Below are 18,468 nucleotides of genomic sequence, written 5' to 3'. Positions count from 1 at the left end.
GTCGCCATAACACTGATACTTCGTCAATAAAAGACTTTCTCCTCCACTTCAGAGCTGATAAAACCGTATCTCTTCAAAACTTATTTTGTACCTTAGCACAATTTCACTTTTTCGAAGCATTCTTTGAAGGTCAACATTATGTCCCCTTCTTGTGCCATTGATGCAATATGATGTATGATGTTATGTTATGCAAAATGATGTGATGATGTTATGCTATGCGAAAATGATACTTTGTGCCGAAGACACACACACATCCCCACAATGGAATACACAATCTCTTTGCCGTTTATTTTCCGGCTTCACCGCTTATTTTTCGGTGTATCAACGCTGACTTTTCGCTGTAAGTTCTGCATTCCCTTAGGAACGTCTTTTAAACTTCTTCGCCTTCTATTTCGGCGATATTCACGTTGACTTTTCGTGCTTCGCCTTATATTTCGGCGGTATTTGGCTCTGCATTCCCTTTGGAACGAATTTTGAGCAGAAAACTTACACTGCACTCCCTTAGGAACGACTTTTTGTAGCTTCGGCAAACTTACGCTGCGTTCCGTAGAACTACTTTTTGTAGCTTCGAAGATACTTGTGACTTAGGAACGGCTTTTTGTGTCTCGGCGACTTTTTGGACTCTGTAAGTCTGTGGAGAAGATATATTTTCACTATGCCAAAAACAAAGCTATTACAAGGAATTGAAAACGCCAAGAAAACTAAGTTTTCAACAACTGTTCTTTAGTAAGAAAGAGAATGACAATGAATGTAAAAACTGATTCAGGGGTAGGATATCTCTTAGTAGATATGCTTCGACTCTGGCACAGTACTGTTGACTGTGCGAGCTTCGGACTCCTCCCTGAAGTCTCTCTGCTGATGGGTCTATTGACTCCCTTCTAGCTGTTGGCCGCGTGAATATGCAGGTTGTAGTGGTGGCGGAGGTGGAGGTTGTGGCCAGGATGCTTGTGGCTGACTAGCCGAAGCAACATACGCTGTAGGATGGTTACCCACATACTCTGATATGTAGGATGAGTGATATGAAGAAGTATGTATGACCTGCTTCGGCTGGTTCTGCTGAGCTGCAGCTTCTGCTATTTCCTTATGTTTCTGAATGGTGACATGGCACATCCTTGTAGTATGGCCCTTGTCCTCACCACAGAATAAGCAATAAATTTTCCTGGGCTGATCCCCAAACCTTCCTCCGAAGCCCCTGGCGTCTCTGCCCCTTGGAGCTGGCGGCCGAAAATAGCTTTGTTGCTGACCCGAAGCTTGCGAGGAATATTGTGTCCTCTGTTGCTGACTTCCTCTGTCGCCATTCTGGGTGGAGTGGATTGATCTGACGTGCCTTGGGTGGATTCTCCCTCCGAAGCCCCTGGTCATCTCAGAGAACCTGTAGGCTTCCTCCCTTCTTTGACGAAAGTCATTATTAGCACGAATGTATTCATCCATCTTTTGAAGCAATTTCTCCACGGTCTGAGGGGGTTTCCTGGCGAAGTATTGGGCCGTAGGTCCTGGCCGAAGCCCCTTGATCATGGCCTCAATGACAATTTCATTGGGCACTGTTGGCGCTTGTGCCCTCAGACGCAAGAACCTTCGGACATACGCCTGGAGGTATTCTTCGTGATCTTGCGTGCACTGGAACAAATCTTGAGCGGTAACCGGCTTCGTTTGAAACCCTTGGAAACTGGTGATTAGCATGTCCTTCAGCTTCTGCCATGATGTGATTGTTCCTGGCCAAAGAGAGGAGTACCAGGTTTGCGCAATATTCTTGACTGCCATGACGAAAGATTTCGCCATGACTGCGGTATTGCCTCCATATGAAGATATGGTTGCTTCGTAGCTCATCAGAAACTGCTTCGGATCTGAGTGCCCATCATACATGGGGAGCTAGGGTGGCTTGTAAGATGGGGGCCAAGGTGTAGCCTGCAGTTCTGCTGACAGAGGAGAAGCATCATCAAAAGCAAAATTTCCATGATGGAAATCTTCATACCATTCATCCTCGTTGAAGAAGCCTTCTTGGTGAAGCTCCCTATGTTGGGGCCTTCGCTCTTGCTCATCTTGAGCGAGATGGCGTACTTCTTCAGTAGCTTCGTCAATTTGCCTCTGAAGGTCAGCTAGTCGAGCCATCTTCTCCTTCTTCCTTTGTACTTGTTGATGAAGCATCTCCATGTTCCTGATTTCTTGGTCCAACTCGTCCTCCTGGGGTGTTGGACTAGTGGCCTTCCTCTTCTGGCTTTGGGCCTCTCGAAGAGAAAGGGTCTCCTGGTTTGGGTCCAGCGGCTGCAGAGCGGCAGCCCATGTCGCTGAAGCTTTCTTCGGTGGCATGACGAAGGTCAGTGCTTGCCGAAGGTGGTCGAAAAGAGTTCACCGGAGGTGAGCACCAATGTTGGAGACTTGTTCTCAAATGCTATGAGTTAAGAACAAGGCAACACAAAAAAAATGTTAAACGTTAAAGTACTTCGTCCTTCGAAGCATTATTTCCCTTGGGATATAATGATTTTCGGACGAAGGTTATGAAGGACATACCTTCATCAGCACAACATATAATAATGAAGAAGGAATCATATGAAGTATAAGAGATAACATAAACAATTATGTATTATTATCAACTCATTTCTATTTTATTATCATGGGAAAAATAGAAATGATATCGAATTACAAATGTACCTTCGGCTTGAAAGAAGGTAAAAGTACAAGCGTGACGCAAAAGAAAATGCCAAGTCAGCGTGAACAATACGGGAACACTGTTCACCTATTTATAGGCATGGGACGCAGCCCAAGTAAAATTACATTCATGCCCTTTACATTTGCTAATGACTCTATAGTAATCCATCGAGGTCTGAATAGCCTTTTCCCTTTTAAGTCGGTTCCCCTTTTCTGATATCACGCCGAAGGTCCCCTGAGCATAGCTTCGGCTCTGCTCCAACCTTCGCATTCTTCGTACTTCTTCATATTGTGGCTCTGAACCGAATCCGAAGGTACCTGTTCATATATTATACTCCAGAAACGTTGTTAAATCATGTTTTTGAGGACCTTCGGAAGACGAAGGCCCCCAACACAGTGTATGACATAGTTTTGTTTTCTTCTTTCATTTCATCACTAGCTTTCATAACTATGTCATATTTGGCATTCAAAGATTCATTTTTATTTTTCAACGTATCACATTTAGCTTTTGACTTTCTAATGATTTGAGTGTATTCTTTTAGCAAGTCAGCTAGTTCATCATAGGAAGGTGAAGCAAATTCATCATCACTATCACTATCACTATCATCAGTAATATCATTATCATTTGTCCCTTCCGTTCACCTCTAGCCATGAGGCATAGGTGAGAAGTCGATGATGGCGATGGTGGTGGTGAAGAGAAGTCCTCGGCGATGGCGGCAACTTTTTCATCATTTTCTTCTTCACTTGAAAAAGATCCACTTGATGACTCAATGTCAGTGAGCTAGTCACCAACAATATATGTCTTTCCATTTTTCTTTTTGTGGAACCTCTTGTGCTTCCCATCCTTCCTCTTGAAGAATCTCTTTTCCTTTTTCTCATCATCGTTGTCATATTCTTTCTTGCCCTTGAACTTGTTCTTCTTGGGCTTGTTACATTGATGAGCAAGATGACCAAGCTCTCCACAGTTGTAGCAATCCATTTCAGAAATGGGCTTTCTTTTGCTTGAAAAGAATTTCTTCTTTCTTGAATCAAATGTGATGCCTTCTCTGTTGAGCTTCTTTAACATCTTGGTGGTCTTCCTCACCATCAAGGCAATATTAGCATCAAGGTCATCATCACTTGAGGGTTCTTCCTCAATTTGTACTTTAGCTTTTCCTTTTCTTTCTTGATTTGCTTTGAGAGCCAAATCCTTTCTCTTGGAAGATGACTCATCCTTGTCATTGATGTGCATATACATCTCATGAGCATTGATCTTTCCCAGTATCTGTGCAGGAGTGGTAACTGAAAGATCCATCTGATGCGACACAGTGACAATGTGTCCATATTTGTCAATTGGGAGGACACTGAGAATCTTCCTCACAACATCCGGTTGTGAAATTTGTGTAAGTCCCAAGCCATTTACTTCCTCTACAAGAATATTGAGACGTGAGTACGTAGCATTGGCATTTTCATTAGCAAGCATTTCAAAAGAATTTAACTTTCTCATAGCGATGTGATATCTTTCCTCACGCTCACTTCTAGTTCCTTCATGTAGAGCACATATGTCCATCCACAAATCATGAGCATTTTTATGATTTCTAACTCTATTAAACACATCTTTGCAAAGGCCTCTAAAAAGGGTGTTTTTGGCCTTAGCATTCCATTTCTTATAATTAAACTCTTCACCTACAAGATTTGTGGGATCTCTAGGTTCGGGGAATCCTTTTGTGACGGCTTTGTAGACACCAATATCTATAGCCTCTAAATATGCTTCCATACGAATTTTCCAATATGGAAAATCGTCACAATCAAAAACGGGAGGAGGTCCATCCCCACCGGACATCGTTACTCTAGCGGTTAAGCTAATCTAAGAGCAACAAGGCTTTGATACCAATTGAAAGGATCACGATGCCCAAGTGGGGGGTGAATTGGGCTTTTATAAAAATCAACACTAATTAAAACCTAAGCAAGATCCCAACTTCACCCCAACAACTAGCACTAAGAGAATAATACTAGAAATACAACAATGCTAATACAATACTTCAAATACTTGCTAAACAAATACACAATGTAAAATGCTTGAATTAAGTGCGGAATGTAAAGCAAGGTTTAGAAGACTCCTCCAATTTTTTCCCGAGGTATCGAAGAGTCGGCACTCTCCACTAGTCCTCGTTGGAGCACCCGCGCAAGGGTATCGCTCCCCCTTGGTCCTCGCAAGAACCAAGTGCTCACTACGAGATGATCCTTTGCCACTCCGGCGCGGTGGATCCCTCACGACCGCTTACAAACTTGAGTCGTGTCACCAACAAGATCTTCACGGTGATCACCGAGCTCCCAACGCCACCAAACCGTCTAGGTGATGCCGATCACCAAGAGTAACAAACGGTAGACTTTCACTTGACCAAGAGAAGCCTAATGCAAATGGTGTGTGCTCTAGGTGGCTCTCGCTAGCGCTAATGAGGTCCAAATGCGGGATTAAGATTCTCTAATCACCTCACTAGGCTTTTGGTGCTTGCAATGCTCTACCAATGTGCAGGACTAAATGTGGGCAGCAAGACATTTAATATGGTGGGTGGAGGGGGTATAAATAGCCCTCACCCACCAACTAGCCGTTACCAGCAATGTTCTGCGCATGGGCGCACCGGACAGTCCGGTGCGCCACCGGTGCGCCAACGATGCGCCACCGATGCGCCAACGGTCGACTCCAACGGCTAGTTCTGACAGCTAGCCGTTGGGCAGATGGCACACTGGACAGTGAACAGTCACTGTCCGGTGCACACCGGACGGTCCGGTGCGATGTCCGGTGCGCCACTAAAATTCATCTCGTGAACCTTGCGCTCTCGGGTTTCTGCGCGTGAGGAAACCCTTCCCCGGGCCATCTGGCCTCACCTGGCAGAGGGCACACCGGACAGTCCGGTGCTGTGGGGGACAGATATCCCCCGGGTCCACTAGAAGGATAAAAGACCTCACGAAAGGCCCAAGGGCCCCATAATTCGTAAGGTCATCCCCTCGTGGGCCTGGGAGGAACGACCAATGGAACGGATTAACGCAAGGCTGGGTCGGCGCAAGCCTAGACGACCCAACAAATTCGAGCAGTAATCACAGCAGTGACCCAACCTTCCCGCGCAGGAGCCCCGTACAACGGAACCAAGCGAGGATGGGTCGGCTGAATTATAGGAGGATAGACTCAACTGTTTCTTAGGCACGCGTTGTTATCATATCTGCATGTAATGCCCCACGGTCGAGTATATAAGGCCTAGGAGCACCCCTTCAGAACGATCACTCATTACTTAGCCATCCACCCTGCTCTCTACGTTTTCCAGCACTAGAGAACTCCCTTGTAACCCACCACATAAAGCACTCTCGCAAGGACGTAGGGTGTTACGCATCTCAAAGCGGCCCGAACCTGTACATCATTGTCCACTATTTCTCGTGCGCCCAGCACGAACCATTGAGCTACAGTCGGTAACACCGTCCTACTCCTAAAAGCACCTTGAGGGGTAACCCCGGGTGCGCGGTCGGACCCAAAACACCGACAGCTGGCGCGCCAGGTAGGGGGTGTGTCATCGATCCAAGCTAGCTCAATGTCTGTCACCTTCCAGCACAAGATCATCCTCCGCCCCGGATCCATGTTCTGCTTCGGAACTATCTCATCTGTAGCGGATGAGGAGGGAACTCTGCATCGCATCGCGGATCCACCGGAGAGAAAGTTTTCCTCAAAGATCTCCGAGAAAATCGGAGCAAAGCAAGAAAAAGCGCCACCTCTAGTGCTCCAAAAAAAGATCACCTTCAGCAAGCTAGGAGCCGAGGGTCCTTCAGCCCGAAGAACTCCGTTGTCCACCTCTCCGACGGAGGAATGGACACAGATCAGAAGGAAAAAAGAAGCAAAGGATCATCAAGCTGGTCTTTCTGTGCCTCCGTCCTCAAAGGAGAACAGAAAGAAGATCGCCGTGGTAGCTGATCCATTCTACCCCGACGTCCTCTTCATCGGGAGAGTGGAATCGCCCCCCATCTCCGACGACGAGCCGACCGCACCCGGAGAGGAACCTCCTTAGCGGGAATCCCGCCGACGAAGGAACCGACGCTGAAATATCCGGCGACATCACGAGGCCGGAGAGCGGGACCCGGCGCAACCTGTATCACGAGATGAGGTCTCGGAGATGGGAGAAACTCCAGAGGAACGTGTCTTCAGGGAAAGAAGGAATTCCCGACGACGCGATCGTCGACGGGCTCAAGAACAGGCCGAGCAGGAGACAAGGCAACGTCGGGAAAATCCACTCTTCGGGCGCAACCTGAACCCCGACTTCGCCCGAGCCATGAACACGCCGAGTGAAGTCGGAGGAGTATTGGCTCGGATAGCTGATGGCCTCCCCCGGACTCCCGACGCCGAGGGCTACCGGCGGCTATTCACTCAAGCAGCCAATCATCTTCTACCCCTCCCTCACCTGTCGAACAATCTACGACACGCCATCAACAGTCGGTGGGACGCACGGAGCTCCATCAACGCTTCGCGCGAACGACGACATGAGAATGAGATCCGTCGCCGGGAAGAGTACGACCGGGATCACGACATCCCAGCACGGAGTCAGGCTACCAGGACCAAGTCGGCCACGGCTTCAACTGGTGGCACCACCCGGGGACGGTCGAGGCACCACGACGACCACTCCCCTCCCCGGGACAGACAACATCATCGACGACAGGAGGACACATGTGGAGTATCGGCACTTACTCCGCGCCTCAGGGCCATTCAATGGACCCCTAACTTCAAGGTATCCAACGTCGACAAATATGAACCTAAGCAGGATCTGGGAGGCTGGCTGACCGTCTACACCACCGCTGCCCGAGCTGCTAGGGCAACCGAGGACGTAATGACCGCGTACTTGCCTATCGTCCTCGGGCAAGACGCGCTGCAATGGCTGCGACACCTACCCCGACACTGCATCGATGACTGGAGCGACTTCAGTCGGCGCTTCATCGCCAACTTTTAGTCTCTCTCCGACAAACCGGCGCAACCATGGGACCTCAAATCCATCAAGCGCTGAGGGGACGAAGCTCTTCGGTCATACCTCAAAAGATTCTAGACCATGAGAAATCGTATTCCCGAGGTCGCGGAGGCAGCAGTGATCGAGGATTTCTACAGGGGATCCAATGACTCAGCATTCGTCCGAACCATACTACAGAAGGCGCCGACAACCTCCGAGCAGCTGTTCCGGGAAGCCGATCTCTACATCACCGCCGACGAACGAGCTCAGGACCTCATCGGGGGAGCGAAGCCTGCACCAGCGGCACCGCGACGCGACACGAACCAGCAACCCGACAAGCGCTAGGAGAAGAGGCCTCGTGAAGAGGTCCACACCGCCGGACCGCCCGCCTGTCGCGCCCGAGGAGGACCTCGAGGAGGCGAACGCACGCTGGACGACATCCTCGACGCCCAGTGTCCATACCACAAGGACATGCGCCACACCCTCCGGAACTGCAGGGATTTCAAGCATTCCGTCGGGCACGGTCGACCCTTAGCCCGAGCTTTCTCCTCAACATCCAGAGACACTATCAAATTTTCAATTGATATCTCCTGTATCTTATATTTCAGAGATGTGGCGAAGTTCCTCCATGTAGAAGGCAACTTTGGAATAATGCACCCAGCCACAAATCGGTCAGGAAGGACTATCTTAAGGTGGTCGAGCTCCTTGGCTATACACTGTGTTTCATGAGCTTGCTCTACAGTAGAGCGATTATCAGTCATCTTATAATCATGAAAGCTCTCCATGATATACAGGTCACTGCCAGCATCTGATGCACCATACTTAGTAGTAAGTGCATCCCACAACTCTTTCCCGTCTGTGTACTGAATATTCGCATCAACCAGACGGTCAACAAGGGCGCTAAGAACGGCTCCCGTAAAGATAGTATTGGCATGGTCGTACTCTTTCTCCTGTTCAGGAGTCAGTGGACCCTCAGGTCTGCCTTTACTAACATGGAAGACATTCATAGCAGTAAGCCAGAGCGTGGCCTTGACTTGCCATCTCTTAAAGTGCATACCATTGAACTTTTCTGGCTTCAGCGCGTCGGCAAAAGCAGCCATAGAAAAACTAGGAAATTGTCTAATAAGGTTTTTGGATCTTTGAATAATTAGACAAATTCCAGATTAAATTCCGAATATAAATCATGACCAAATCAAAAGAACTGAAGTAAAAAGTCAAATCAGATGATGCGTACTGATTAGACATACTATTAGATGGCGCGCGCCGGAATCAACAGGGTCGACGACGTCGAAACAGCGAAATCAGCAGGGTCGACGAGGTCAGAAGATCACGAGTAGTCGCGTGAAGACGCTTCCCAAAAACCTTATTCGCCCTCTCCCGGTGCAGGATCTAGAAGACGAAGGGTTCCGGAGACCTGCTCTCCTGATCGCAGATGCACGTCTGCGGTCGGGACGAAGGGAACTGGAAGGCGGCTCATCTATGAAGAGAGACGAAAGCGAAACTGGGATGAATTGGATGCTGGCTGCCAGGCGCCTTTTATAGGACCGAGTCCGCGACCGGATAGCTACCTTCGATCTTATCCACCCGCAAAAATCTCGCGTTCAGTTTAGATTTTATAGCGATCGGTTAGGATTATAAACTTAACAGCCAAGTAACCAAAAATTCAAACGGCAAAAGGAAGCCGCGCCCCCGCAAGGGCGAGGGGCCGGATTTCGACGGACCATTCACGCGCATGTCGTGCGCCCGCGCTCTTCGCCCCGGTCCGCCCCGGCGAGGCGAGCGAGCGCGCGTGTGGCTCTCCACACTCTCTCCTCTAATCCATGACTTGGTGAGTGAGTGTGGCTTCCATATTTAAGCTAGCTCTGCTCCACTAGAACTAGCAATATGGTGCTATTGGTTCCACCTATTCTTTAGCCATACATTTATATGGGCTTTTGAGATTTTCCTGTGATTTATTTGATTTTCTTAATTTGGGCCTAGCCCATAAATTCTAACAGAACATGGGTGAATATAAGTCAAAAAGGGAAGGTAAATAAGGTGAAAAATGGAAGGCCCCTATATTTGGATTGGAATCCTCTGAATTTGTGGATGGGTCACTGACACGCGGGACTGAGCAGGACTGGATCCCACGTGCAGTGACACAACTGTACAAATGCACAAATTCAGAGGACCCGCGTTCCCTATATTTATAGGGTGTGAGTTCAACATTTTTTTATTTTTTGAAATTCAAACCCTTTATATTGAATGGCCAATAAAAACTGATATGTGTGCGAACAACAAGCGATACTGACTACGCTCGGTCGATTTCAACCACAGCTCCAATGCTCCAGTCGATCAGTACCGACCGCGTTTGGTTCCAACATAGACGGTATTGCTCGAATCGATGGTCGGCAGTCGAACCCGGCTGGCTGAGTCGATCGACGTTGCCACTAAACTGGGTTGGTACCGACCACCTAATTTACCATGCCAGTGGTCGATATTGACTCACGTTGGAACCGGGTCAAATTAATTACTCGCTTCAAGACGTGATCAACGGTAGGGAGTCCAACCTAGAGACGACAATGGGCCACGATCCTCGATTTCCCACAGAAAATTCCTCCATTATAGGATGGATATGAGAAAATTTCTTTCCCCACGGTGACGTAAACATGGAAAATTCTTCCACCGAAGGGTAAATGGGGATAGGGACGGAGACAGGGAAGCATTCCCCATCCCGTTCTCCAAGGAGACCCGTTAAAAATTGCACGCGACGATGTTTTTTGTACTAGATAATGGTAAAAATAAATAATTACCTTGTCAAGAGATCATTTATTCTACAAATATTTTTATTTTGATATACATATAATGATTTCTTATATCTAACAATGTGTATAAGTGATAATGTTTTGCATTAATAACAAAGGACGTATGTCGTAATTATAATAAGCGGGTATGATCCCTGTCAGGTATTTATCTTCACTAAGAATGAGGATGGGAAGAAATGCCCCCCCCCGCAAGCGTTCGTGGAGATACTCGCGGGAATTTTTTTCGTTACGGGGACAGAGGAGGGGAGCTATTTTCCCGATAGGGAATTCCTCATTACCATTCCTAGTCCAACCTAATTAGGGACCGTTTAATTCTCACTAAATCCATATAGATTTGAGGAGATTGAGTGAGTTTAGATCAATATCAAATAAAATTGTTTTTAATTTTTTCTAATCCATTTTAATTGATGAAGTATATGGTGTGTTTGGTGGGGCTCCGGCTCTTCTAGAAATAGCTATGGCTCTAACTTCTTCACCGGAGCAGCTCTACCACGGGAGCCGCTGTTTTTTTTCAAACCGTTTAGTAAAGGACTCGCTCCGGCTCCTCCAACGCCAGAAATTTGGGAGCAGTCCGGGCTACGCGTGGGAGAGGAACGGCGGCGGGCTACGGGTGGGAGCAGTCCGAGAGGCAGAAATTTAGGCTCCGGTTCCGTGGGCTACATTTCACCAAGATGCGTTTGAGCGGGATCAGGCTAGGAGCCGGAGCCGTAGGAGAGCCCTCCCAAACGGGGGCATAGTAATAACCCAACCTACAAGATGAGGTATATCCAAGATCTTACCTCGACCGCACGGTGCAACACTTCCGACGACGCCAGCAGCACCACTGCTGCAGCTGAACCTTTCTTTTCGAGGAAGGAAACGATAACGCGTAGGGGGCGCGACACGACGCGACGTAGGGCCTAGGCCCGCGGCCCGCGGCCCGCGGGCGCTGTGGTGCGCCTTTTTTTTACCATCGAGACAACACGACGAGGCCAGCCACGCGCAAACCGAATCCACCAACGTCAAACGACCGCACCAACCAATCCACTTCGCCGGCGATCCGTCTCATCTCGTCGCGTCTCCGGCGCCGGCAGACACGGGTAACGCGGCTCCGAGATCGGCGGGCAGGATGATGATGCTGATCGATTGCTCGGGGTGCCGTACCCCGTTGCAGCTGCCGCACGGGGCGCCCTGCATCCGATGCGCCATCTGTGGGGCCGTCACGCACATCGCCCCCGCCCCTCCCGCCGAGCCCAACCGCGGCGCCGTACAACCGGCGCCGGGGTGGGCGCCGCCGCCGCCGCCGGTGCACGGACGGAAGCGCGCCGTGGTGTGCGGGATTTCGTATCGGTACTCGCGGCATGAGCTGAAGGGCTGCATCAACGACGCCAAGTGCATGCGCCACCTGCTCATGACGCGCTTCAACTTCCCCGACGACTCCATCATCATGCTCAACGGTCGGTAGACGCGCACCCCCTGTTCTCTATTGCTGTATCTACCGCCCCCTAGCGAGTTGATCGAATTGGTTGGCCACAATTTCGCTTCAACTTTTTTTGCCAGTATAAGAATCTCGTATATATGGTTCCTCGTGCGAAGGGATTGATTGCCAGGGGCAGAGTACGATGGGATATGATGACTGAAGGAACATTTGCGGTTGGCACGACTAATATGCAAGCAGTTACTAGATGTAAGCACGCAAGTAGACATTTTGATCCGTTAGATCTAGATCTAACGGTATGTCATATTTAGCACTTAAACCCTTCCACCACCACCTGATATAGCTTTATAAAAAAACCTCTAACAAACCACAATTATATGGTATAACTTTATAAAAAAAACTCTAACAAACCACAATTGTATTTACCGTTGGATATAGATCTAACGGACTAAAAAGTCTACTTACACTCTTGCACCTAATATCTGCTTGCATATTAGTCGTTGCTCTTTTTTCGTTCCAGTTTTTCTTGGTTTATTGGAGAAATTGTGGGATTTGACATTTTATTAGGGTTGATGCTGGGGGATTGCATGAATGAATGTTTCATCCAATACTGTGAGATATACTTTTCACCTGCATGACCAAATAATTCTGCTTTAGGCCGTTTGAAAAAAAAGACAAGTACATGGATATGTACTTGCTTTGCCATTTTGGATCCTAGATGATGTTGTTCAGGTTGAGAATTGAGATAATCAGAAGGAATGTATAGCTTCTGCTAGTATTTTTCCAAGTCAGGAGGTTGTCTATAACTTTGATTTCTGCAACTGAATCCCAAGTGTGGAACTGCAAATTGCTGAGAAGTTTAGACTGTTTAAGGTGGTTATATAAATTGCTGCCCTGCAAGTTTCTGCAAAGCAATTAAGGCTTTGTTCATCCTTCGAAATATGGGAATTTTATGTTTTGTGAAAAAAAATGTAAATACAAATCCACAGTTGAGAATTTTCTAAATTGAATGTCTATCTTTGGAATGTTAACTATGTTCAATATATCTGTCTGCCTGGTCTACAATACTTACATAATTGAACTTTATGCTTATCATCTTTTCCCCTACTGATCTACTTGATCTGCCGCCTATGGTTTTGCATATTTATTAGCCTTTTTGAGTATTCTGCTCAAGTGGAATTAGATTTTCCACATTGTATAATCCAACTGAAGTGCAAATATTTTTTTTGAAAGATTTGAAGTGCAAAGATTATCTTAAAGTTTGGTTCCTCCTTTGTTGTGTGCTCTGTTTTTATGTCAAATCTCTAGCGCTACATGTAGAACTCGGTCGGTAAGGGAAAGACGGGTCCTGCGTTATTATATTAAGAAGAAGCTCAATCGGAGCCCCGACCGAGAAAGGTCACGAAAGATGGTCCCCCAATGCAGCATGAGGGTCCACCCCATAGGTCAGATCTTAACCTTAGCCTAAAATTTGCTCCCATCGGGATTTGAACTCACGATCTGAGGAGTGCTACTCAAACCACCCAACCAACTCAGCTAGAGGTCCTTTCGCGGCGCTACATGTAATTGAGGCACATTTACATTTGGTGCAATTTAGTTGGCAGATTAATTTACATTTTGATTATTTTGAAACTTTATGTACCAAGTGTAAGTGCTTTTGATAATGTGGCGTTTCTACTCTTGAACCCTAGAAAATTAAACACATTTGGTTACATTCTTGCAGAAGAACAAACGGACCCCTACAAAATCCCAACAAAGCATAACATAAGGATGGCCATGTATTGGCTTGTGCAAGGTTGTCAACCTGGAGATTCATTGGTGTTCCATTATTCTGGGCATGGATCACAACAAAGAAATTACAGTGGAGATGAGGTTGATGGGTTCGATGAAACCCTCTGCCCGTTGGATTTTGAGACACAAGGGATGATTTTGGATGATGAGATAAATACAGCATTAGTTCGACCACTTCCTCATGGAGTTAAACTTCATGCACTCATTGATGCTTGTCATAGTGGGACTGCACTTGATTTGCCTTATCTCTGCAGAATGAACAGGTAATTTATATTATGCATGGTCATTTGATTTGTCTAGTAGGGCCTCTGAGGCTTCCCCTCCCCTGTGTGCTGGAGAGGAGGCTTGAGGGTTTGGTCTTGGTTTGTTTTTCTTTTCTGCTCTCAGGGTGTTGTATTTCGGTCCACTTTGGACCTTTCCTCTCTTAATACAATGATGCGCAGCTCTCCCGCGCGTTCGAGAAAAAAAAATTACCCTTGGCATATGAAGAGCTGTTCGTGAGCCTAGTGGGAGTCTTATTATCTTCTGATATCTGGAATTAACACTGTAAAAAACTACTATTTGTCCCATAAAAATCTGCTACCTATCGCTGAACCTAATGCAAATCGCATGTTAGTTTTTTTTATGTTTAAATTCATTGTGCTATGATTTTATTGAAATACAATCTGGGTACAGCACCAACTACCAGTGAGCTAGAATTGCTGACTGTATCGCCGCTAGCACTCATCTCATTACTTCCATTGATTCATATTGAGACTGCCTCCAGCAATAGGCGCTAAATGGTTCTGTACTCTAAATTTAGAGTACGAAACGTTCTCTACGCCGTCCAACAAGGAACTCTAAATGGAACTCTAAAATATAGAGGACGTACGGCGAACGCTAAACGTAGAGGAGTCCTTACGCGCGCTATCCGTCTGCTCAGCCCTCGGGCCCGCTCTTCAATGTGGTCATCCGTCTACAGCTACCTCTGCTATCTCCGCTGGCCGATTAATTCTATTTTTTTTTGCGTGTAAATCTAATAGTAGCAGCACTTTTGCTAATTGGGATTATTAAATTAGTATTATCAGTTTATGTCAAATACATATATAGATATGTACGTAGACGGCGTTATGAAAAAACGATTAGTAATGTCGGTTGCAAAATGTAATTATTATAATTAGTTCCTAATTCATTTTTATAAAATTTCTAGAAATAAATAACTTCATTTTTCCATTACGCACATAAGTTCAAATTGTATTAATATAAAAAAATGAGTATTAAAAATAAGTATATGAATTCTGTTAGATATAGAGTACCGAATTTAGAGGACGTTGCTGGAGTTGGCGAAGATATAGAGGACGAAATATTTTAGAGGGTTCTGTAAAGGACAGAGAATATTCCTTTAGGGGATAGAATTTAGGGGACGTTGCTGGAGACAGCCTGAGAATGATGTGCTATGTCGCTGCCGTTTGTTTGCAACATGTGTCATATAATTTTTTTATCACATACCTCTGTCCCACATCATTGCGATTTTTGCAACATGAATCTGTTCAGCTAATTTGTTCCCGGTGCATCAGTTAAAAGTTTATCTGGTATAGAATACTGATGTAATTTTTGTTAGGCTTATTCTAGTCTTATGTTTCTATCCTTAGGTATGGCTGATAATCATATACATCTATAAGAGATTCTAGTTATGATAGACATCTCTTCAGCTAAGGATTCTTATCTATATTGATATTACAGGAGTGGGCAATATGTATGGGAAGATCACCGACCGCGATCTGGTGTCTGGAAAGGCACTAGTGGTGGGGAAGCTATTTCCTTTAGTGGTTGTGATGATGATCAGACCTCTGCAGATACCTCTGTAAGTTCTAGATCCACTCCTCAACAATTTATTGCAGTCATGTCTATGTGCTACTCTTTAAATTATGAGGCGAGTCTGTTTAAGGGACTGCTGGCAGATCATCTTTTTATGCAGTTTCTTGTTTACTATTTGTTCGATCAAGTTTGTTTTGGTCTGCTTCAACCCACTGTCGTTCATAGCATTTGATTCAACTGGAATTGTTCTGATCAGGCTTTATCAAAGATCACTTCGACTGGTGCAATGACATTCTGCTTCATCCAAGCTATTGAACGTGGACAGGGCACCACCTACGGTAGTATCCTGAACTCTATGCGTTCCACAATACGCAACACAGGTGACTCAGCGGGTGTAGGTGGCGGTGCTGTTACATCACTAATTACAATGCTTCTTACTGGAGGGAGCCTTTCTGCTGGTGGTCTGAGACAGGTAAATTCTTGTGCTCGATATGAAACTCGTCGGTTTATTCAAGTTATCGTCCGCGTTTCATATTGGTAGCTGTTTGCGTTGTTCTGTGCAGGAGCCACAACTGACGGCGTGCGAGCCATTTGATGTCTATGCGAAGCCCTTCTCCCTATGACGTGTTCATAGTATTGCCCAATGTACTATATATCTCCTCCCATTTCACGTTATCATTATGTACATTTCGGTATTAAACCTTGTTCGTTTGTGTCGGATTGCACCTGTAATCGTTCCAGCTAATCAAAGTTTATATAAATTAGAGAAGCAATCCGGCACAAACGAACAAGACCTTAGAAGTCCTCCATCCATCCAGATTGTTAACAACGCGTGGAATTGCCCTTTATTTCCATGCCCTCACAATGTTCAGTGCACAGTTGTTAAAGGAGAGTACAATTTGATGCCTCAGATGCTGCAATTTCATTTTTCTAGTTTTTTCCTTTTCTCCTCGAATCATTGTTATTTTACAGCAGAAAGGTTAAAGTATAGTTTGGTTTTGAAGCTTTCCTGTTTGACAGTGTTAGTTTATAAAGTATGAATGAGGTATTGGTAAGGAAGATAAGTATACATTGTTTATTTCACAGATATAATCCCTATATGCATGAATAATTTTTGTCCACGCTGGCCCGACGAGGCCAACCCACAATCCCGGGGTACGAAGGATTTCCATGTTTTGTAAGAAACTGTTTATAAAAATTAAGGTGGTTTCAAACATAAGTTTATATTTTGGATTATAGAAACTCGATTCTCGTAAACTAGCCTCCCCTAATTATAACCAGTTTATAAAAATCAAAATGGTTTCAAACATTATTAACCAGTTTTTTATAAACCAGTTTCTAATAATTGGAGATATAATCTAGATTCTTAATAACTAAGGGCTCTTTTGGCAGAGCTTCGCTCCATGATTCTCTAGCTCTAAAAGCTGATTATTTAATAGAGTGATTCTCTAGCAGAAATGAACCTATTTGATGAAAATCTATTAGAATCCCGTTTAGGGTTTATGGTTCTCCCCGTGTAATTACTCTCTCACCCTTGTGCAATGGGCCAGATCTAGTTAACACAAGTCTATTAATACAACACACATCCTTATCTCCTACATGGTATAGAGCTAGATTTCTTATCTCCCCTCTCTTCCCACCCTCAGCCCAGTCGCTAGCTCCCTGTCCCCCAGCTGTCGGCGTCCCTCCCTCTGCCCTAGCCGCCGCTGGCCCCCAGCCGTCGGCACCCTAAGGCCCTCTCCTCACTGTCGGTTGGTCCATCCATCGGCCCCTCTCCCGCCATCGGCCCCTGTCGTCGGCCCCTCTCCCGCCGCCGACCTCAGTCGTCGGCGCCTTTGCCGCGGACGGCCCCTGCCGCGCCCCTCCATGGATCTTACGACCGCTGCCGGCGCACCAAGTGTCAGCCTGGCCACCGCTGCTGACCTAGCCGTCGCCGGCCTAGCAGCTACCGCGGGTGACCTTCGTGCCCCACCTGCAGGCACGACCCCAACGACGTCACGGTCGCCGCAGCAAGCCTGCTCGGGCGACAGGCAACCGATGCTGCCTCGCAGACTGAGTTGCTCGACTTCCCCTCCTCCGACGGGCCTCCGACTCACCCCAGGTGTGTGCACAACACCCCTGCGCTCGCTAGGGACGACCCCCTTCATCGCTGGCCTCAGACCTCTCCCCGATGACCTCTCACCCACGCAGCAGCGCCCCCGTCGACCCTCGCTGCTCCCGTGTCGATGGCCCCCGCCGTCGACCCCGCGTTGGTCGTCACCATCACTACGATCTAGGCCGCCGTGGCTGCCTCACAGGAGCGCGGGCGTGTCGCGTCCCTCGCCCTAGAGCAAGAGCGTGCCATAGGCGCCGCCTTGACCGCGCAGATGGCCACCGCGCAGCGCCTCATCCTCGGCCACCCTCCGATCGCCTAGGCGGCTCGTTCGGTCACTCCCGAGGCTCCCCTGACCTCTGGACTCGATGCTGACCACATCGCCGCTCTTCATGCTCAAGCCGCTGCACAACATCTGGTCCATCGTGTCCATCGTGTTGGACCCAACATCCTCCCACTACCCTCGTTGGTGGGGTAGGTCCTCCTCACGCTTCGGCGGTATGCTCTCACCACCATGTCCTCGACAACCTCGTCGCCCCACCGTCTCCATCCTAGTGCCTAATGGACAGCGTGGTGCTCTCGTGGCTCCACAACACCATCACCGTCGAGCTATAGGACATCATCCACAGCTAGGCGGACACGGGTCGATAGGCATGACTCACCCTCGAGGAACAGTTCCTCGAGAACCGGAATGCTCGGACACTCCACCTCGACGCCCAGTTCCACCAGTTCTCTCAGGGGGTCTCTCCGTGGGGGAGCATTGCCGCCAGATGAAAGGCATGTCAGACTCTCTTCGCGACCTCGGCGAGCAGGTCGCCGACCGCACCTTGGTGCTGAACCTTCTGCGTGGCCTTAGCCCCCGCTACGGCCACCTGAAGGATCTCATCAAGAGGATCGTGCCCTTTCCCACCTTCCATGTCATGCAGAACGAGCTTCTCCACGAGGAGCTCACCATGGTGA

At 47.4% G+C, this 18,468-nt stretch overlaps 1 protein-coding gene across 1 annotated transcript; it reads left to right on the top strand.

The window, feature by feature from the left end:
- The first annotated feature begins 11,406 nt into the window (after positions 1-11,406).
- On the top strand, positions 11,407-16,323 carry LOC100193173 (uncharacterized). The gene is given in 5 exon segments (NM_001138328.1): positions 11,407-11,847; positions 13,552-13,882; positions 15,342-15,462; positions 15,673-15,888; positions 15,980-16,323. Coding segments are annotated over 5 exon segments (1,056 nt in total). The 5' UTR covers positions 11,407-11,519; the 3' UTR covers positions 16,040-16,323.
- The last annotated feature ends 2,145 nt before the right edge of the window (positions 16,324-18,468 follow it).

The sequence above is a fragment of the Zea mays genome, chromosome 9, assembly GCF_902167145.1.
Source record: "Zea mays cultivar B73 chromosome 9, Zm-B73-REFERENCE-NAM-5.0, whole genome shotgun sequence".
Lineage (NCBI taxonomy): Eukaryota > Viridiplantae > Streptophyta > Magnoliopsida > Poales > Poaceae > Zea > Zea mays.
This window is presented reverse-complemented; position numbering and strand designations above follow the sequence as displayed.